This window comes from Myxine glutinosa, chromosome 2 (genome assembly GCF_964187855.1).
Source record: "Myxine glutinosa chromosome 2, kmMyxGlut1.1, whole genome shotgun sequence".
NCBI classification, from domain to species: domain Eukaryota; kingdom Metazoa; phylum Chordata; class Myxini; order Myxiniformes; family Myxinidae; genus Myxine; species Myxine glutinosa.
Window position 1 is genome coordinate 229,915,021 of NC_136262.1, and position 23,835 is coordinate 229,938,855.

Below are 23,835 nucleotides of genomic sequence, written 5' to 3' on the forward strand. Positions count from 1 at the left end.
CTGACTGGTCAAAGGATGGGATTGGCTTCTGGCTCCTCCAAAAACACTGCAGATGCCCTGGTGAAACCCCACAGTGCTGCCCCGATGGCTGGAAAATCACCCTTGCTGGAGGCCGCTTCACCCATGCAGCGGAGTCGCGCTATGCTCCGATAGAGGGTGAAGCTCTAGCAGTGGCGGACAGCCTGGAAAAAGTAAAGTATTTTGTGTTGGGATGCAAGAACCTGATTATTGCCGTCGATCACAAGCCCTTAATCAAGCTTCTTGGCGACAGACGATTAGAGGACATCCATAACACGCGGCTTGCCAACTTGAAAGAAAGGACTCTAGCATATCGTTTCCGAATTATCCACATCCCGGGAAAACGACACTGCGTACCAGATGCGATTTCACGACATCCGTCGGGTGCCAGACCATCGGAACGACTGCCACTGGTGGATGACATTTCCTCCATTATGGATGTGGCCACATCGACTACACTAAGACAGCACACCTTGACTGGGCTGTGGACCACAGATGACGACACTGGCATGGAAATGGCTCTTTCTATGGCAGCCAGCAAGACGCTCGATTCTGTGCGGTCCGTCACTTGGGACGATGCTTGGGACGAAACAGCAAGTGACACTCAGATGCTGCAGTTACTCAATTCTATTGAGCAGGGTCTACCTGCCAGTCGGGACGATTTCCCTGTGTCCATTTTGGAATACTTTCCCTTCCGTGAACACCTCTACACTATTGATGGCATAGTGGTCTACAAGGGGAGGATTATCATCCCACCGAAGCTATGGAAGCTTGTCCTTGAGAATCTTCATGCTGCTCACCAAGGAGTCACGGCTATGACCACCCGGGCCAGCAGCTCGATCTTTTGGCCTGGAATCACTCCCCAGATTCATGAGATGCGCAATCGCTGCTCACACTGCAATCGGATGGCCCCATCGCAACCAAGCGCTCCACCTACAGCCTCAGCTGAACCTGCCTACCCTTTCCAGTACGTTTGTTCAGATTACTTTCATCACAAGGGTCGGAGTTATTTGATCACCATTGATCGTTACTCTAATTGGCCAATCATTCAGCTAACAACTGGCGGGGCACAAGGCCTAGTGAAATGTCTGCGGTCGAACTTCGCCACTTATGGTATCCCTGACGAATTGGCATCTGGCGGTGGGCCAGAATTCACGGCACATGACACCCAAGACTTCTTGCGTCGGTGGGGCGTTAACCATTGGTTGTCATCCACTGCCTTCCCACACAGCAACTGTCGTGCCGAGATCGCAGTCAAAACATCGAAAAGAATGATCACTGATAACACTGGTTCCAATGGTGAACTAGACACTGATCGGTTCCAACGTGCAATACTCCAGTACCGGAATGCACCGGATCAGGACACTAGGTTGTCTCCAGCCATGATCATCTTCAAGAGGCCAGTCAAGGACTTCATACCCATCATCCCAGGCAGATATTTGCCATCGGACACCTGGCGGGAAACAGGCAACAATCGTGAGGAAGCTTTGCGCATTCGGCATGCCAGGGAGATCGAAAGACTCTCTGAACACACGACAAAACTACCTCCACTGGCCGTCGGGGACCATGTCCGGATCCAGAACCAGACCGGCCTGGAACCACGAAAATGGGACCGGACCGGAACCGTGATTGAGGTAAAACAATTCGATCAATACGTTGTCAAGGTGGATGGCTCCGGAAGAATCACTCTCCGGAATCGTAAGTTCCTGCGACGTTTTACGCCTTTCAGCATGACAACTCCCACTACGACTGGCAAAAGTGGCATGCTGCCAAGCGTTATGCCAAGTGTTATGCCAATCGTACCGAAATACTTAATGTCTGGTACCCAACCCATCGCCGCTCCAAGAGTCTGTCTCAATCCTGTTACCACTCCCCAGAAGGGTGAACCCCAACATGTCATTGCGCCGGGCTTACCATCACAGACACTCCGCTCCACCACCGCGATGACACCACCCGCGAGAGTCGCTAACCAACCACATGTGCAGACCACCGCCACACCTCCACAGTCACTGCCTATTTCTGCCCCCTTGACGGTTCGGGTGATGATGGACCAGCTGGAGGGGACTCCGGCGTCGGACAGGGTGATAGTGAACCACCCACCGAAGACTCCCACAATGGACCAGGAAATTACGAACTGCCCTCAGAGGACTCCGACGATTGATTGGGTGGTGACGGGCCGCCCGAAGCGAATTATCAAACCACCAGCCCGATTCAATTCAGAAGAATATCAATTATAAACTCATGTGATCCTTTTTCTCGGTCTCCAGTTTTCGTTCTATTCTGTGTCACAATTGAACGTTTTTGGGAAAGGGAGATAGACAACTCTTGTATGGTGCTGTTCTCTATTGCGTTCTCATCTTGTGTAATACTGCGCATTGTTATTTGCATATTCTGTATCTATTATCTTATTCTAATATCTACCATCGCTTTCTTTGTCTTGCAGATTGATTGTTCATCGTTGTTGCTAATAAACCTGCATTCAATTGATACATTCTTGTTTAACTTTTGCCTGTTTTTTCATTCCATTGCTTGGTTCACACACCCGTTGCCGAAATGGCACACTGTCAGTGTCACTTTACCTCCATTATGGCCTTTGTCACCTTCCTCATCCATGAGCTTGCAAGTAGTAATAAAATAAAGGAACGTTGGGGGAGCTGAGTGAGTGCAGGGAACGCACCTCGTGTAGGCAGGTGTACTGGACGTGGTATGCAGCGACCTTCTCCTCGCCTTTGATTTCCACGCTGATCTGCATGCGGATGGCTCCCGACACCACAGATTTGTCTGTTCGTTTTTCTACATGCCACACACACACACCCATTACTCCCTCCAGGCTCATTAGGCTTCCCCGCATTACGACGAGTGCAGCTATATAGTGTCAAATTCCTGTCTCAACATTCCTGAACACATGCTGCAGATGATTTTATGTTGCAAGGAAGATGTGAGAAGAGAATTAAACACAGATAAGAGAGGTACGTGCAATAATCGGCAGGGCAAGCTATAAAAGTGAGCAACTGAGGATGGAGGTAGAGTCTCGTAACGTAGTTACTAGTAGTTACCAGCACAAGTAAAAAAAGGTTAAAATAATGAGGAAAGGTGGCATAAATCCCAATACAGAAGCGATAAACGAATTAGCAATGTCCTGGTATCTAGATTTATAGATACTACAGCAATTTAACCTATCATGCAAGTTGTTACACTGCAGCAGTACCTGCACCAACTGCAGGTAATGTTAATCACACAGTCAACCTCAAAAGGGGAATTTGGCCATAAAAAGGTAAAAGAAGGAAGGGAAATTACAGATTCATTTTGCAATTTCACTATGTTCAGAAAAAAAGTCATCAAGTGAAATGCTCCTCTGAACAGCTGTTGCAGCTCTCGCTGAGGATTACATTTCCGATCCAGTCAGTTCTGATGGCTGGGGTTGAAAGCAGTGATTATAAATCCTCTCTGGCACAGAACTCTCAGCATCACAGGGATGTGTGGATATGCCTGAGAATTAAACAAAATTACCTTACCGCATCTCCAGGTATAATTAAACAAGCAACTCTGTCAGTATTTACCAATTCCTCCATAATCTGACAAAATGTAAAACAATAACTACATTTTGAGACTATAAATCACGACAATTTCCCTTCAAATGCCCTCCGTATTCAGTCTCATACTGGTTTCTTTCCATGGGATCTGCAGCAGCAAGGCCTCCCCGCATATAGAAAGATGCTCACAACCTCGATGAATGAGTCCAAAGCATATGTCAACGTTTTCTATATTTTTCAACATGTTATACACAGACTTGGCATTTAATATGGAATATTTTTTTTGTGGTGGTGAACTTACTTTTCAAGACGACTTAGAACCAAAAGTTCATTGGAATTATGTTGAAATTATTCTAGATTTTGTTAATGTGACCTTTAAAAGAAACAAAAACCACATTTGACATTTCGAAGCAAATAAATTGATCCTTGAAAGTGATGTAAACTGATATCGAACTCAATTCACGGACAGTACTGTGTTAAACTTCTGTGCGTTTTCCAGAAGTATCTCTTTATTTTGCACATTAGCCAAAATTTTTTTTAACAAAAACAGAAGTTACATTTCGACTGGGATTACGGACAGTAAAATTACAGTTCAGTACTTCGTGTAACCCCCACGAGCATTCAGGAGAGCACGTACACGTTGAGGCATGCTGTTCACGAGATTTGCCAAGGTTTGGACAGGAATCGCTTGCCATGCAGTTACATAGCCTGCTGCAATTCATGCACAGAGGCAGGCTGCTGGTCCAAGTTGTCGATTTGATGCGTTAATTCTGCCCACAAGTTCTCTATCGGATTCATATCTGGGGACATGGCAGGCCACACCATATGCTCTACACCACGGTCAGCAAGAAAGTGTTGGATCATGCGAGCACGATGAGGCCGTGCATTGTCATCTTGGAAGACAAATTTTCCTCGAAAGGCTGCACGAACAATTGGAAGCAACGTTTCTTCCAGAATGGCCCTGTGCTTGAACTGGTTCAGGTTTCCATTCAGAACAACCAGGTCAGTTTTGCCCCCTGCATGAAAAGCAGCCCAAACGGTCACCCCACCACCTCCAGCTTGGACTATTGGCACTATACAATCTTCGTTGTAGGCTTCATGCACTTGTCTGCACACTCGGACGCGGCCATCTTGACGATAGACCAGAAATCTAGACTCGTCACTGAAGATCACGTGATTCCAGTGTCCTGGCTGCCATTGACGGTGCTCTCTGGCCCACTGCAATCGGCGCTGGCAGTGTTGTCTGGTCAGACGTGGCTTTCTCAGGGGACGCCTGGCATGATAGCCTGCTTGAACCAGTCGATGGTTGACTAGCTTTCTGGATACAGGCACATTTGTCAGTTGCTGCCACTCAGCCCTAAGCCGATTAGCTGACTTGGTACGGCCATTGCGGACTAACCGGTGCAGCTGGCGATCATCCCTCCTTGTGGTTCTGCAGGGACGTCCTGGCCTCGGTATTGGAGGAGGGACACCCCTCTGAGCATTTCGTTTCAGGATATTTGACACCTGACCTTGAGTGATGCCATACTGCCAAGCAATAGCACGCTGTTTCATGCCGGAATTTCGTAAAGCCACCACTAAATGACAAACAGCATTGTCGAGTTGACGGACCATCTCCAAGGGAAGCGGCAATAACTTTTCTAGACGTGCAGCAGTTGTTTTCCACTAATACAGAACGCAACAACCCTTATATACCCGATTGTGAAGCCAATTGTCAAATGTACCTGTCCGCACATTTTGTCACGCCACCTGTGATATAATTCTGTTATTGATTTCTTGCTGCGACAGACAATCAGTGACATGGTTCTTTCAACCAAGAAATCACCGAAGCGTAAAAGAAACTCACCAGATTGATATACCAAGGTCAGAAAGTAAACCCACGTCAAGAAAAAATATATATTCCATATTAAATGCCAAGTCTGTATATTTTATATACGTTTTCAATATATAATGAGGAAAAAAAAACATATCCTAGAGGTACTATAATCCCAAGGAATATAATCCCAATGCAGCTATAATCCGTCACCCTGGTGTTTCGCAGGCAGGGTGAGGCAACTAAAATATATTCCTCCTCTTCTATCTATAATTCCAGTAATCTCTGTTTGTACGTTTGTACGTTTGTTTGTCTGTGACCGCTGTTTCTCGACAACCACGGGTCCGATATACTTTTAACTTGCCAGGTATATTGCTGGGGACCCGAGGATGTGCCTTTTCAAGGTTTCATATTAATCGGACAATTACTTACCGAGCTATGTCCAAAAAACGATTCAACCAATCAGAGAGCAGCGAACTATCGCGTGTGCCGAACGTGGCGGACACACTCTGCCTCGGATGGCACATTTGAGAGCGTATTCATTTATTTCACGTTTGCAAACTATGTTGGCGTTAAACTATGTTTTAAAACTAATAAAAACGAATTTGCGATTCATTCGCTTTCCTGCGCGTTTGTGCACGCGATGGCGATTTCTTTACCAAACTCCGGAAGCCGTTCGCTTTGGACCAAACCATTTCATGTAAATAGAGGGGGGGGGGGATATAATTTTAGATATAGATATAGTACGGGCAATGCCCTAGTATTTTATAAATTATACAGGGTGTCCACAAAGTCTTGCTCTGGTTGTAATAAAATTTTAAAACCAGCACAAGACCTTGTGGACACCTTGTATTTAGTGATGAAGCAATATATTGGCAAGTTCACACAAACTGAGTATTTGATGCAGCAATATATAAGGGATATTTGTGTAACACCAAATAACTCTGCATGGCCCTTTAAGTTATAATAGCAAATAGTTCTGGAGAGACGGTGAAATAAAAAGCAGTGAGAAGTAAGTAAAAGAGGAGGGTGGGGATGGAGGAGGAGAGGAAGTTGGGATCGTGGAGGGATAACAATGTGCACGATGGAAATAATAGATTCCGAGCTTATCAAAGAATATATTGCAACACAAAAGCGGTTGTTCCACAAACACAGCAATTTCCCCACAGAAAAAACAGCAATTTATATTAGAAAATACAGTGAAGCCTCATTTAGTCGGAATTCAGATAATTGGAATTTGCAGTGGGCCGGGAAGGCTCCATTAAAAGTTTGGTTGCCAAGCAGAGAACACCACGCTCTAGCACTGAATAACCTGGTAGTTTGCACATTAGAATTATGTCTAGTGCAGCCGCAGTACACGGTGTCCTATCATTGTCCTGTTCACCATATAAAGTTGTGTTTATGCCTGTGTTGAACCTGGTGTTGGCCTAACGGTTAAGGTGGCTGGCATGAGATCTCATGGTCCTGAATTCAGGTCCCTGTCATGCTGTTGAATTAACAACACGTGGGTTGACTCAGTCTGTCATCCTTCCGAGGTCGGCAAAATGAGTACCAGCTTGCTGGGAAGAATGTGCCATTCAAGTGTCCTGCACCGGGATTGGCGACCCATCCAGGATTGTGCCAAATAGACAAGAAACTGCTTCGGCAGATTTATGCATCTGAAGATGCAAAGAGGAGTGGTCATCATCATCATCATCATCATCAAAAAGACACATGGCAAAGGCAGTGGAGAAAAACTGTTGGTGGCTCCTTACACAGCGGAATTCCAAAGACACCCATTACTTTTTTGTTTTTTTGTTTTTGTGTACAAGATCGAGGCTTGTGTAAGAGCTAGCAAATTAAACACACATTAGCACATGAAAGACAAAAAACATAAACGGACACAGAAAACATAATAAAGGGAGCGGGAGACAAGATGGGGAGAGAGACGGAAGCACCCAAGCACAACAATAGAGAACACGGACATCGGGAGATCTGTGGAAGGGAGAGGGCTGGGGGGAGGAGGGGGAGGGAAGGGGTACACGGTATATATCAAATTGACACTTTAGCCAATAAATATGAAATTTTGAAGAAATTGGAGCAACGCATAAGTATCTGATCCATCTTGGTCAGGGCAGAATACAAGGCAGTGTACGACATTAAATATATGCCCAGGCAAAGCTTCGATAATTTCAACAAAGCATTAGAAAAGGTCCGAGGGAGGTTTGAGGTCAGAAAGAACTGACAAGAGGCCCGAGGTTAGAAAAGCCTTGGATGTGCTGTGCAGATTTACATACACAACGGATGGGGGCAGGCTCTTCCAAAATGGCTAATTCATTGTGATGCAACACACGAAGAATGATATAATTAAGGTTCATTTTGTGCAGAGGATGAAACAGCAGAATATCTCTTCTTCGCACCCAAATCTCATGTCAGACAATTTCAGCCTTCCCTCACTGGATGAAGCTAAAACCTTCCACATTTAATTTCTCACTTAAGGTATTGATTAGCATCAAGTGAGATAAGCTGATAAACCCACTATCCAGAAAATGCCAATCCCAATCTATATTCCAGTTACGCAAGGTTTTACTGTACAAGGCAACGGTCTGCAGGCGCAGAAAGGTGGCACAGAAATGCTCTACCAAAACATAGAGAAATGATCTCGAGAAATACACAGCAGCGTTCAAAAGAAACATAGTGATGTTTTCCACAATTACACTGATATGCATTATTTACACAAAGAAGATTGGTTAACAAGCAGTTGATAACTCCTTAGGTTCCTGCAAAGCCATGCAAGTATCTCTATGCATCCATCTTATCACAGCTCGGGTCCATGTAACTAAATCCATGTTAGAAAAATCCATGTGACTACTGTATGCCACCACATTTTGGGTAGTGGTTCCTGTTAATGCTTTGCGGAAACCTTTCTATACCGTAGATTGCAAGAGTAGCCTCACCGAGGTTGTACCAGATGTCCATCTCTCCGCTGAGCATGCGTACTTCGATTATGGTTTGTCCCAAGAAATCGTCGGATTCTCGCTTCAGTCGCTGTTTTACTCGAGACTTTATGTCGTCGTCTTCATCCCAGACACGCACCTTAATGCGGTCTGAAGAATTGTGGCACTCACTGAAATATGGGAAAGAGCAGAAACAAATGTGCAGAGACATCAAACACGAATAAAGTATTCAGGGTAGGTTGAAGTCTTTTATGGTGTTTGGTTTGTGAGAGAAGCAAGTGAAATTTTTTTTAAAAACAAGAGGCAGAAAGGAGCCAAAATTTAAGAAAAACAAAACATAAAATATCAAAATCATAACCGAATGAGAAAATACATTTAACAACAAAGTTCTTAAAAGCAACCCACAAAAAGGATTAAGCTTTACAACATTGTCCATCATCTGTTTCCATGATAGAGATGCTGGTGGCTCAGAAATTTATGGAGGCAACCATGTCGATGAGGCAATCAAGTCTTTGTATTTATTTCTTTATTTATTTGCAGGGGTGAGACGCACGGAAGAGCAAGTCTTGTCCAGAACTGGCAAAAACAGAAGTGACTTCACATTTGTTTCCCTGGAAACGACGTCCAGGAGAATGAAACAGAGGTAGCATCTGTCAGATTGATGTTTGGCGGACTGTGAGTTGTACGAATGAGTGTGCCATTGTTTGGACATTAAGCTGGGGACCCATCCACTCGTATTAGATGGTGGACATTAAAGATTCCAAGGCATCTTTCACAAACAGTAAGCTTGTGTTGCAGGCATTCTAAACAAGCCCCAAAATTTGTGCCAATATGACCGACCTCCATGGAAATTATTGGAAAGGTCACTGAATTGCTGCGTACTCATGCATTGAAGGCTGGCATTAAGTTCTTACAGGTTACAAGGACCAGATTTTCATATCGGACACTCGACAGATCATCCATGAACCTCTCTGGCAGTCACCTGATTAAATTTAACCTTGCAATCACGTAAACATAATATCTACTATTCTACCTGAGAGTTTGGTTTACTTATCGATGCATTGTACAGGGTGGCCTGAAAGTCCCTTTACCCCTGCCAAATTCCTCGTACCACCATCCCTCCCCTTCCCCTCTGCCCTCACCCTTCATGGTATGTGGAAACACTGACTCACAGAGTCATTCAGGAGGAAGTTAGGCTACATGGCGGACACGGACAAAGTGTCGACAAACCAGCATATAATGATTGAAGAATTGTGTGCTGCAGTTGTGGCTTCTTCCGCACAGGTGACTTCACAAAAGAGGACTTGGTGACAAATTCAGTGGTGCAAGGAGAATGATCGAGTGCATGCAGATACAATGAATGATTAATTATTGTAAGTGCTGCACAATAAACCCTGTATATTAAAATAGTTTAAGAATGAATGCTTCACTGAGGAAGGGTAAAGTGACTTTCAGGCCACCTTGTCTGAAAGATTTATTTTGTCTTTAACTGTTTTTACTTTTGCTACTTCCCTTCAATAACCATTCCTCTCAAAGAGGTTAATGTTTTTCTCCGATAAATATCAGGATAAATACAGAAAATAATTAATGTTTTCAAATTTCCTCATGCAATTAAATAACGACATATCCTCAATGCCCTGCATATATTGATGTATTAATATAATGGATTTATTCAATATCCTTCAAAAAAGTTTTTACAACTTTATTCAGCTCATCTCAGCATCTTCATCTTTCCAACATCAGTAATGACTTACTGAAGGATGACCTATATTTTTTCCATAATTTTTTTCCTGATACTCATCTAATGCTCGAATACATCATATCCATTTACCAAATACATTGCTACTTGTAATTATTTTGTCTTTTATGGTTGGAATCATGTCATAGTTAGTAACAAATGGGGGATGATGGGACCATTTTGCAAATCACTGTTTTGGGGAGAAGGGGGACTGTTTTTCAAGGTGTGGAATGTAAACTAAATGTCTAGGTTTGAGGATGTATGGTGTAGCAGAGCTGTCATTTGACGGACTCCATTTGTTGGAGCATCCTTTGTGATTGGAGAAAGTTGGCATATGGGATGACATGGTGGTCACACTGCTGTGCTTGAGATAAAGGCAGATGGAAATAGTCATTAACCCCATGCATTCACTGTCATATGAGATAGCCCAAGGAGAAAAGACCATGTGTTGGCATTGAACTTTGCAAATTAGAGACAAAGACTCGCTGTGATAGTACTTTTTCTGGAAGACAAAGGGTCATTGAGGTGGGGACATGCTTGTTCATTCATTTGTTATCTCAATGTCATCTGGCTGTAAGCACAATGTGCTGAAGCAAGAAGGTACACCAAGAACGTCTATCTATACACCATCTGTGACGATAAAGCAAATCGTCAACTTATTAATTGAGAACACAAAGACAGCTTGGATGCCTCACTCATACATTGTGAAACAACCCATTACGAGATGATGACATTATGCTATCATCAAGTTGTTAATTCTTCAATTCATCATTCCTTTGGCCACAATGCCATAACTGACTATGTGTCTATTCATAGCCTGAATTGGCATGCACAAATAGCAAAGCTCATCTTGGGTTCAGACTATATCATTCGAGCACATGTGTCTAATAACGATGAAGAACAATAGCAGACATGAACTATAGAGTTGTTACCGAGATTTATAGTTGCTGTTACAACAATTATTTTGTACATAATCTGGATCCAGATAAATGTGCATGTGCGTATATATATATATATTATATATGTAGTGATGGAGGTCCGTTCATGGTCTACCGCGAAAGTGATGGAGGTCCGTTGTTCGAGTCCCAGGTATAAAAAAAATAAAATAAAAAATTATATATATATATATATATTTATATATACACAAAGAATTAAGTTAAGCACCCCCCCCGTTTTTTTACAACCTCGCACATTACAAGTTTGTTGTCGTCAAAACAGTGTAATATACCCATGATATTGCTATATTTTCTGGAGAAGTGATATTATGGTCACATAAAAACATAACAATCATGCCGTTTTCAATATTTTATTCTGAATAATTTAAGGTGAAATTTTTTGGGAATTTTAGGCATATTCTCACCTCAATTTAAGTATGGAGCTATAGGTCCATCACGGACAGTGTGGATGACGTTTATGTTTTCTAACGTACAGTCATTGTTCTGAGAAGACCTCTAGCGATCTTTGCGTCAATAACGTGTGTAGGACCCACGTGATCGGATCACTGACTCAACCAATCACTTTTTTTCACTTTGATCACTCAATTTCATCAATGGATAATTGCTAATGTCATACCAATCATTATTTGATCTCACATACCTTAGAATATATGCCAATGTATACATGTACACAAAGAATATATATTAGGGGGTGCTTACCTTAATTCGTTGTGTAGGGGTGCTTAACTTAATTCTTTGTGTATATATACGTAGTGTTCAAAAAGTATCCGACCGTTATTTTTCGTGCGTAAAAAAAAAGAAGCTAGAGAGGCGTTGATTGGTGCACGTATGTAGGCGATCCTAATGCGCACACGTGAATTTTTTCCCACCTGCAGAAGCTGTCATTCGACGGCAGACCGCCGATGAGTGAGGACATGTAAGCGAGCGCCGTCGGATTTTCGTTTTTGACAAAATGACGGAAAAACTTGAACAACGCTACTGCATCAGATTTTGTGTTTTTTGGCCTCGGGGATGTTGGATGCTTCCATTGTGATGACTGCAACTTGGTTTCTGGGTCGTACCCATAAACCCAGGACTCATCGCCAGTGATCACTGTGTTGAGGAAGCTGGGATCGCTGTTCACAGTCTCCAGCATGTCCTGTGCGATCTCCAAACGGAGTTGCTTCTGCTCAATCGTTAGCAGCTTTGGTACGAACTTCGCTGAGATTCTCCTGAAGCCCAAATCCTCCTTCATAATGGATTGAATGGTGTTGAATCTTGCGGATCGTTTCCACTTGGGAATCGCCAAGCTTTACACAAAATTTGATGCAGTCGCGTTGTTCAAGTTTTTCCGTCATTTTGTCAAAAACGAAAATCCGACGGCGCTCGCTTACATGTCCTCACTCATCGGCGGTCTGCCGTCGAATGACAGCTTCTGCAGGTGGGAAAAAATTCACGTGTGCGCATTAGGATCGCCTACATACGTGCACCAATCAACGCCTCCCGAGCTTCTTTTTTTTTACGCACGAAAAATAAAGGTCGGATACTTTTTGAACACAGTAGTATAAATATATATATATATATATATATGTATATATATATATATATATATATATATATATATATATATATATATATATATTATATACATATATATATATATATATATACATATATATATATATATATATACATATATATATATATATATATATATATATATATATATATATATATATATATACACATATATATATATATATATATATATGTATGCATACATATACATATATGTGTATATATATATATATATATATATATATATATATATATATATATATATGTATATTGTATATATATATATATATATATATATATATATATATATATATATGTATATTGTATATATATATATATATATATATATATATATATATATATATATATACTGTATATGTATATTGTATATATATATATATATATATATATATATATATATATGTATATTGTATATATATATATATATATATATATATATATATATATATATATATATATATATATATATATATATATATATATATATATATATGTATGAGCTGAAGTACCAGGCGTTTCCCAAGGAAAATTCGGTTCAATTAGTATTGAAATATTAAGTCAGCACCACAAATATCTTAGCAACTCAGAGGCAGATCCACCTAAATGCAAAGTTCGTTTTCATGACTTGGGAATGCAAAATATTATAAAATAAATAAAAAGTAAGGAATTCACACCTGTAGTTGAGCCCGTGTAATTTCTGCACACAGCCGGGGAGGATTGCAGGTGGTAGACCATGAACACAGTGGTGTTATAATAAATCCGGAGGTGCAATGTGCCCGAAATGTTCCTTCCCAGAGATATCTGTATTTGCACGACTGAACCCACCAGAAGTGCTCCGGCGGGCAACTTACTGTGCTGATCTTCGTGACGCAGTACATTAAAGTTAAAAAAGTGACAGACGGATCGTGCCAAAATGGGGAGAATGAGAGGTAGGGGAGAAACGTACCAAGGGAATACACAGTTTCCATTATTAATTATCTTGCATACACATTACACAATCTGATGTCAACACATGATCTTCACAATACATATTACTCGATCACAGCCTGAACATGGAAGTGTTATAATAAACCTGTGTAAAGCAATCTTGTTAATAACAGGTGCACGTGTAAACAATATTATAATTAAATTTGTGTTTTTGACAACAAATCACGACAACCTAAACATATGATCTTCATAATACATATTACTTGATTGCTCCCGGGAAAAAAAAAACATTCAGGCAGTGTCCAAGCATAAGACCCGATCATGCTTGAATACCAATTATTTGGTTTTACCTGGAGTCAATTTTTTATCCAAACATTCCCTCGAACATCCTCTGGATGAAAGACGAGGCCATGCAAAGTTTGGTTGCACTGGTTCCTGCAAGGTCTAAATGCAAAAACGAAGAAACAGACAAACAAACAAACAAACTTTCTTGTTTGTAGATCAGAAACATATTTTGTGTTAACACCTCCGAGCTTGGTAAAGCAGTAAAACACAGTCTGCTTACCATAACAGCCGAAACTGCTGTTATGTGATGTCCATCTGCCATATGAGAACATTACCTCTGCTTTACTGCCTCACCAACCAGGAGATGTGTTTGTGGTCGGACGTAATAATTACCAAAATATCTGACTCAATAAATGCATCATGGCGTTAAACGCCAAGAGTGCATGTGCACCGATCGCTTCCTGCCCGGACAACTTCAGCAGCGCACACTCGAGTCCAAATCCTCGGTCTTTAAGATCGACTCGTTTGTGTTATTAGATTATATACAGACTTGGCATTTAATATGGAATATATTTTTTTTCTTCACTTGGGTTTACTTTCTAAACTCAGTATATCAATCTGGTGAGTTTCTTTTACCCTTCGGTGATGTCTTTGTTGAAAGAACCATGTCACTGATTGTCTTTCGCAGCAAGAAGTCAATAACAGGATTACATCACAGGTGGCGTGACAAAATGTAAGGACAGGTACATTTGACGATTGGCTACACAATCGGGTATATAAGGGTTGTTGCGTTCTGTATTAGTGGAAAACAACTGCTGCACGTCTACAAAAGTTATTGCCGCTTCCTCTGGAGATGGTCCGTCAACTTGACAATGCTGTTTGTCATGGAGTGGAGGCTTTACGAAATTCTGGCATGAAACAGCGTGCTATTGCTCGGCAGTATGGCATCACTCAAGGTCAGGTGTCAAAGATCCTGAAACGAAATGCTCAGAGGGGTGTCCCTACTCCAATACTGAGGCCAGGACGTCCACGCAGAACCACAAGGAGAGATGATCGCCAGCTGCACCGGTTAGTCTGCAATGGCCGTACAACAACAACAACATGCATTTTAAAGGCCATTTTCCCTGCTAGAGCGGGGGTTAGCCTTGCGGTCCCCATGACAATCTTCTCCATTTTGCCCTATTTTCTGCATCTCTCCTTGTTAACCCCCTTGCCCGCATTTCTTCTTCCACCATCTTTAGCCAAGTCTTTCTCGGTCTTCCCCGTCTTCTACTTCCTTCTACATTCATTTCCATCACTCTTCTCAACCGGTCACTTTCATCCTTCCTCAACACATGACCAAACCATCTCAACCTGTTCCTCTTCACAGCATCAATCACAGGCTCTATTCCCATCATCTTTCGCAATTCATCATTTGTCTCCCTCTCTCTCAACGATACTCCGCACATCTGTCGAACCATTCGCATTTCCACCCTTTCCAACCTTCGTTGCTGCTCTACGTTCATTACCCATGTCTCGCTCCCATAAATCATAACACTTCTCACACATGCAGCATACACCTTTCCCTTCAGCTTCAACGACACTCCCCTCATCATCAGCACGCCACTCAATTCCCGAAACTTCTTCCATGCACATCTCACTCGAGCAACCGTTGCCGAGTCTGATCCACCTTCTCCATTCAGCATGTCTCCGAGGTAGCAAAAAGTTTTCACACCTTCCAGCTTCACGCCATCTCCAAGATCCAACATTTTTTTTTTTTTTTTTTTGTATACAAGATCGAGGCTCGTGAAAGAGCGAACATTAATCACACAGAAAGACAAACAGACACACAAAACAAATAACATCGGGAGCGGTAGACAAGATGGGCAGAGAGGGGGAAGGACACAAACACAACATTTGAGAGCAGGGACCGAGAGACATGGAGACATGGAGAGAACTGTGGGAGGGAGAGGGCTTTGGGGGGGAGGCATGGGAAGGGGGGGGGGGTGGGAGAGGTATAAAACATATGGACACTGCCAAGACTTCCAGGAAAGAAGTTGGAATTTCAAACAAGGTGGATCTGGGGTGAATTAGCGGGGGTAGAAAAGATCAAGGTTTTGGATGGGGGAAGATAAGAGATGGTGGTGAACAGCTGTTTTAAAGACCTGGAGGGAGGAGTGGGATTGAAGGGAGTGAGGGAGTTTGTTTCAGAGGCGGGAGAAAAGAGGAATGAAAGAGTGAAGGTGAGCAGAGAGCCGAGATTTCAGCAGTTTAACCATCAGAGGGTTGCTGGCAGATCTTGTGCGACCTGTAGGAATATTTGGGGGACAGAGCACAGAGAGAGCTGGGGGTGCAAGGCCGGAGAGGAGTCGGTAGAAGACAGAAAGACCACCTACCTGCCTGCGGTGAGTGAGTGAAAGGCCCTCAGAGATAGCTTCATCGCGGGAGATTCCAATAATTCTGAAAGCTTTGGTTTCAACAGCGTGAAGCCGAGCTAGGTGTGAGGCAGAAGCACCGGCCCATAGGGGAGAACAGTATTCCATTGAGCTGCGGATGAAAGCCTTGTATGTGGTGAGGAGCTCAGGTGTGCCGAGGAAGGACTTCACACGACGGAGGATGCCCAGTCGGCGACTGGCTTTGGAGGCCAGCTTGGAAATGTGGTTTTCCCAAGAAAGATCATGGCAGATGGTGAGACCCAAAAGCTTGAGCGACAGAACTTCTTGGAGAGGATTGTTGAGAAAGTAGATGGGAGGGTTGTCCAGTCGATCTTTTCGGAGAGACATAGTAAGAGTGTGAGATTTGTCAGGATTGAAAGACATGTTCCACATGTTTGACCAGTCTGTGATTTTGTCCAGGTCTTCAGAGAGTGAGGAGGCTGCAGACTGCCGATCTGAGGGAAGAGGAATGGAGCGGCAGAGAGTGGAGTCATCAGCAAAGAGATACAGAGGATTTTCCAGAGAGTCGGAGAGATCATTGATAAAGACCAGAAAAAGCACAGGGCCCAGCACACTGCCTTGGGGAACTCCAGCCTGAACGGGAAGGGGAGATGAGAGAAATCCATTCAGGGCCACACGTTGACACGTTGACTACATCTGGGTCGACAACATTTCCTCCATCTGCAGCTCCCTCTGTGCACACCTTACATTTGAATGTAGCTGCCACACTGGTTAATGACCCTCTCAGACCACTACATTTTTGATGAACCCACTCAGCGCACATTGTACACTGAATGGAGTTCACTCCGACACCCTTCCTACACACAGCACAGGGCCACTTCCCAGTTCTTTCCACCTCACCACATGCTTTACCACTTGCCATCACCTTCGTCTTTCCGATATTCACCTTCAGACCTTTTGTCTCCATACATTCCTTCCACGTGTTCATCTTTTCCTTCAGTCCATCCATACTTTCCGCAATCAACACCAGATCATCTGCATACAACAACTCCCATGGTAAACCCTCCTTTACGTTCTGAGCCAGCACCTCCATCACAGCTTCAAATAGTAGTGGACTTAGTACCGACCCCTGATGCACTCCCACCTTCACCTCAAACTCACCACTGTTCCCGTCCTTCCTTACAGCTGTGCGCGCTCTTTTGTACATTGCCATCACTACTCTGATCAACCATTCCTCCACTCCTAACTTCCTCAATGCCCATGTCAATACTTTGCGTGGAACCCGATCGAATGCTTTCTCCAGATCAACAAACCCAAGAAATAACTTCTTCCTCTTCTCCATGTACTTCTCCTGCAACTGCCTCACAATGAAAAGCACGTTTGTCGTTCCTCTTCCTGGCATAAATCCAAACTGCATTTCGTCGATCTTCACTTTCTTCCTTATCCTCCTCTCCAACACCCTTTACAATACCTTCATTCCATGCTCCAATAACTTTATCGCTCGGTATGAGCCACACTCCAGAGGGTCACCTTTCCCCTTGTATAGAGGGACGAGGGTACTCAGATCCCAATCCACTGGAATGCGACCTTCTTTCACCACCAGATTACAGATCTCTGCCATTCTCTTCACACCCCAACTTCCTGCTGCCTTCAACATATCTCCCACAACTCCCGTCGGCCCTCCCGCTTTTCTACCCTTCATTGCTTTTATCGCTTCCTCAACTTCCTTCTCAGTTATCTTCTCTGCCGGTCCTAAAACTGGGTTACTCTCTATGTTGCCATCCCATTCATTCTCTGTATTCAACAGCATTTCCATATATCTTTTCCATCTTCCTTTAATTCCATCTGGGTCGACAACGATTTGTCCCACTTCATCCTTCAAGCAGCTCACCCCCATCACATCACACCTCTCTTTCGCTATCTGCTTTGCAATCCTGAATACTGCTTTCTGACCCTCTTCCGAATCCAAGCGTTCTCAGAACCTCTTTCTTTGCTACCTCTTTCTTTGCAGCCTTCCTGGCTGCCTTATAACTTTCATGCTCTGCTGTTTCTGCTCCCGTACCCTTCGCCTTCTGCCACTCCTTGAACTTCTTCCTCTTCTCGTCAATCCTCTTTCCAACTTCATCATCCCACCACCATGTTTCCGAGTGCCTCGGTGGTCCTTTTGTCCATCCACATACCTCACCAACGGCTCCCAACAGACTAGCTTTCATTGACATCCAACCACTTTCAAGCTCAACCACATCTTCCTCGACCCTACTCAGCCTCTCTTTTAATGCCTCCCTTACTGTCACCTCTTTCAACCTCCACACCTTCATTCTCGGTTGGTACTTCACCCGCCGAGCTCTCCTCGCACCTTTCACCCTTACGTCGCAGTCAACCAAGTGGTGCTGTGAAACAGCCTCCTCCCCCGGGATCACCTTTGTGTCTCAGAGGTGCCCCCTATCTCGCCTACGCACCATCAGGTAGTCAACGGTTGTCGTCGACCCACCTGACGTGTATGTAACAAGCTTATTATCCTCTTTCTGGAACTGAGTATTACAAATCAACAAATCAGCTCCATCAGCAAACTCCAAAATCCTTTCACCTTCTCCATTTCTCACACCATATCCGTAACCCCCATGAACTCCGTCAAAACCATCCATACTCCTTCCCACATGTCCATTTAGGTCTCCTCCTACCACAACAACTTCCTCATCTTTCACGTTTTCCATCAGCTTCTCTATCGCACACCAGAACTTGTCCTTCTCTTCATCGCTCCGACCAACCTACGGAGCATATCCCGAGATGACGTTCACCAAGAGCTTTCCAATCATCATTTTCACCATCATCAACCTATCACTCACTCTAGTCACACTCACCACACTGTCTACAAACTCCTCAGAAAACAGGACACCAACACCATTCACGCCCTCCAGGCACCCTTGCCACACAAACTTGTATTTATGTCCCTGCCTACCCTTCACCATTCTCACACCACTTCCCTTCCATCTCGTCTCTTGCACACAACATATGTCCACTCTTCTTCTGACCAATACTTCCACCACTTCTCCTGATCTCCCTGTCATTGTCCCTACATTCCATGTCCCAAACCTCAGAAACCGATCTCCACTTCGGGCTGTACCCTGCCCACATGTAGTTGTAATTGTCATGGTTCTCTTTTTTGGTTCTCAGAAACTGAGGCCAGGACGTCCACGCAGAACCACAAGGAGAGATGATCGCCAGCTGCACCGGTTAGTCTGCAATGGCCGTACGAAGTCAGCTAATCGGCTTAGGGCTGAGTGGCAGCAACTGACAAATGTGCCTATATCCAGAAGGCTAGTCAACCAACGACTGGTTCAAGCAGGCTATCGTGCCAGGCGTCCCCTGAGAAAGCCACGCCTGACCAGACAACACAGACAACACAGCCAGCGCCGATTGCAGTGGGCCAGAGAGCACCGTCAATGGCAGCCAGGACACTGGAATCACGTGACCTTCAGTGACGAGTCTAGATTTCTGGTCTATCGTCAAGATGGCCGCATCCGAGTGCGCAGACAAGTGCATGAAGCCCACAACGAAGATTGTATAGTGCCAAGAGTCCAAGCTGGAGGTGGTGGGGTAACCGTTTGGGCTGCTTTTCATGCAGGGGGCAAAACTGACCTGGTTGTTCTGAATGGAAACCTGAACCAGTTCCTGTACAGGGTCATTCTGGAAGAAACATTGCTTCCATTTGCTCGTGCAGCCTTTCAAGTAAACTTTGTCTTCCAAGATGACAATGCACGGCCTCATCGTGCTCGCATGATCCAACACTTTCTTGCTGACCGTGGTGTAGAGCATATGGAGTGGCCTGCCATGTCCCCGGATATGAATCCGATAGAGAACTTCTGGGCAGAATTAACGTGTCAAATCGACAACTTGGACCAGCAGCCTGCCTCTGTGCGTGAATTGCAGCAGGCTATTGTCACTGCATGGCAAGCGATTCCTGTCCAAACCTTGGCAAATCTCGTGAACAGCATGCGTCGACGTGTACGTGCTCTCCTGAATGCTCGTGGGGGTTACACGAAGTACTGAACTGTAATTTTACTGTCCGTAATCCCAGTCACAATTTAGCTTTTGTTTTTGTTGAAATTTTTTTTGGCTAATGTGCAAAATAAAGAGATACTTCTGGAAAGTGCACAGAAGTTTAACACAGTACTGTCCGTGAATTGAGTTCGATATCAGTTTACATCACTTTCAAGGATCAATTTATTTGCTTCGAAATGTCAAATGTGGTTTTTGTTTCTTTTAAAGGTCACATTAACAAAATATAGAATTATTTCAACATAATTCCAATGAACTTTTGGTTCTAAGTCATCTTGAAAAGTAAGTTCACCCCCACAAAAAAATATTCCATATTAAATGCCAAGTCTGTATGTATTAAAAAAAAAAAAAACCACCTTTAGAGGCCATTTTTCCCCACAAAGCGGAGGTTGGCCTTTTTCGGGGACCGTGGTTGTTGTTGTTTTTTGGTCCCCTTTTTGAAGCAATGTTTTACGGCCGGATGACCTTCCTGCCGCCAACCCTTTTTGTCACCTTTTACGACAAGCAGGGAATTACCAGTGAACTGGTACTCAATTAGCCGACCTCGGAAGGATGACAGGCTGAGTCAACCCCCCTGGCGTTAATTCAGCGATCGACAGGGATTCAAACCCAGGATCCTAGGATCCTAAGCTGGCACCCTAGCCGCTAGCCCAACACCAGGATTGGAATGTATGTATGTATGTATGTATATATTGTTACGGGTGACGGGGATGAGGACCAGAGTCCCAAAAGTCACTCCCGACAATTCGCATCCAGGACCTGGATATATTTGTATATGTGTGTATACAAACAATTGTTTCACACAACACAATTGTGTATTTGGTACAGTACAAACCAACAATTGCTAATTGAAACATTGGCATTTTATTGATGACATGTCAAGTTTTTGACCAAGATACACCATCTCATCAGTTTGTTCTACAGTACAGAACAGCACAGGGTGCAATGTCAGTCCCCTTTCAATAGCGTGTGTGGCAGGTAGCTCAGTCCGCCTTGCAGCATGCCCAGGGCACGCTGCCGTTGATCCCTTGACAATCGTGGCATGTTGATTGAAATGGCCATTTTGCACTGGCCTTTTTAAAGCCAATATCAAGACATCACGTGCAGCTCATTAAAATCATCCCGTACCCCTTGGCTAATCACTGACATTCAAAACGGCTGTTCAACAGCTGTGCTATGAAGTGACCATTGAAGGTTCAAGTGACCATCCGTGACCGTTTTGTCTGACAGTAAGGACACTATTGTCCACAAATAAGTTCACACATTTACTACACGCAGTGTTATTGTTGATATTTAACGGTTTCAAAGGTGGTAAGTTTCTTTTGTGTTTCAGTATATATATATATATATATATATATATATATATATATATATATATATATATATATATATATATATATATATAAATAAATATACAGTGAAACCTTGACTTACGAGTTTAATTCGTTCTGTGACCAAGCTCGTAACTCAATTTGCTCGTTTCTCAAATTAAATTTCCCCATTAAAATGCATTGAAATGCTATTAATCCGTTCCAGCCCGCCAAAAACCACACCAATTTTTTTTTAAATATCCAGTATATATAAAAATATCTCGCGCTTTATATTTCACCTGTATGCAGCATACAAGTCGGCAGGATGGCCTGGACTGGAGGTATGCACACTTGACTCTAAACTGTCCAGCCTGGGTTTGAATCCCGACCCAGCTATTACCTGTCATGGGTGAATCACAGGCAGGGTGATTCATCAATGTGTGTACCGCTAAACTGGGCGCCCCGTTTGCGTCCCATTAGTTGTTGGATGTTAAGGATCTGTGTAGTGTTCTGGGCCCTGTGCTATTTCTGGTCTTCATCAATGACCTCATCGAAATGAGGATCTGTGTAGTGTTCTGGTAGTGTTCTGGGCCCTGTGCTATTTTTGGTCTTCATCAATGACCTCATCGAAATGACCTCATCAATGACCCATCGAAAACCTTGATATTTTCTACCCCCGGTAATTCACCCCAGAGTCCTTGCAGTGTTCATATGTTTTATTCCTCTCCCACCTCCCCCCAAGTCCTCCCGATGTCCCTGCTCTCAAATGTTGTGTTTGTGTCCTTCCCCCTCTCTCCCCATATTGTCTGCCGCTCCCCTTGTTTTTTGTGTTTTGTGTGTCGGTTTGTCTTTTTGTGTGATTAATGTTAGCTCTTTCACGAGCCTCGATCTTGTATACAAAAAAAAAAAAAAAAAAAAAAAAAAATCACCGTGTCTTCCACAAAGAGAAGGCGAGCTATCGCCGGCACTCTGAACAAGTTGTGGCCTGGCATGCTCTTCTCCTCTGCCGTTATATACGTCCTCCTCGGCATCTTTTTCCAGAAGAGCCCTGTCTCGTCACAGTTGAAGATTTGCTGGGGGATGTATCGTTCGGCTTCTATCAGTTCGGCAAAAGTTATAATAAAATCTTCAGCTGCCTTTAGGCTCCGGGCCAGGTATGGTCCATCTGCACCCCCCCCCACAACTCTCCGACCCTGGGTTTTTCTGAAGCATTGGGGTGTCCTGGGGTGGAAATCAACTGGTAACAGTAAATAAACTTGGACTCACTACCCATTTGGTACCTATATTGGATGGTACCCTCAAAACAGCATATTTTTAAATCCGCGTTGCGCCATATTCGACACACGTGTTCTTTTGGTATTTGTGCCTGCTAATATTAACTCAGAATAAAAAGTTATATACCAAAAGAAAGCTGTTCATCTACTGATCATCATAGAATATTGACACATTACTTATAATGGTACCTTAATGGTCATAACTAGTGCTGAATAGCAGTACCCCACTTTAACGTAACATAATTCGGTATCGACCGTACTATTTCATCTTACACACATAATATGAACACATTACACCTGATATGCTTACATATATATTTTATTGGCTTTCTCCTGTATATCAGCTTTAATTTGATACCAGATACATCCCCATAGCTTCAATTCTCTTTTTTATACAGCGTGTCAAAGATACTACCTGTTTCGCGGGAACCATGAATCATATAATCTCGGTAACAGTCTTTGTCTATATTCAAAAGAACTGCCTATTACACTTATAAATGTCATTCATAATCGAATATCATAATCATACTGCCATCTTATTAACATATTAAACAAGAAAAACTTGTTTATTAATCACAGTAGTTTTTAATATCATCATATTAATATTCATACACTGGGTCAAACACCTTCCACAGAACAGTAACAATGTAATGCTCGAATATTTACTGTAAAAGTAAAAATATTTCTTATTTGAAGCTAAATTTTAACATCCCATTGAAAAATTTTTTAGTATCGAATATTTTGATGATAAACCAAACATTATTGCTCAACAACAGATATCATAATAATATTAACAGTCAGTTTTATCCCTACAATTACATATGTATGTCGTACACTCAGTTAACCACATTATATCATATAATACAAGTATCCACTCTCAAAAGAACACAAACAAACAATTGCATTTTGTTAATTATCAACAAAAGTCAAACACTGCATGAGTGCAGTCAAGTTGGCTTGCTTGCACGAATGGCATATGTCCATCATGATCAGTCATCGTCACTGTCACTTTCATCGGTATCACTGTACAAAA

General features: G+C 43.0%; 1 protein-coding gene across 1 annotated transcript in view; it reads right to left on the reverse strand.

Annotated features, from left to right (window-relative positions):
- Positions 1-23,835, reverse strand: part of LOC137422153 (protein unc-13 homolog B) — a 745,568-nt gene that overhangs the window by 354,357 nt on the left and 367,376 nt on the right. Inside the window, exons 13-14 of the mRNA XM_068108912.2 lie at positions 8,301-8,470; positions 2,696-2,811 (exon numbers count right to left, since the gene is read on the reverse strand). Of these exons, the coding sequence (XP_067965013.2) occupies positions 2,696-2,811; positions 8,301-8,470 (286 nt within the window). The remainder of the gene's footprint in view (positions 1-2,695; positions 2,812-8,300; positions 8,471-23,835) is intronic.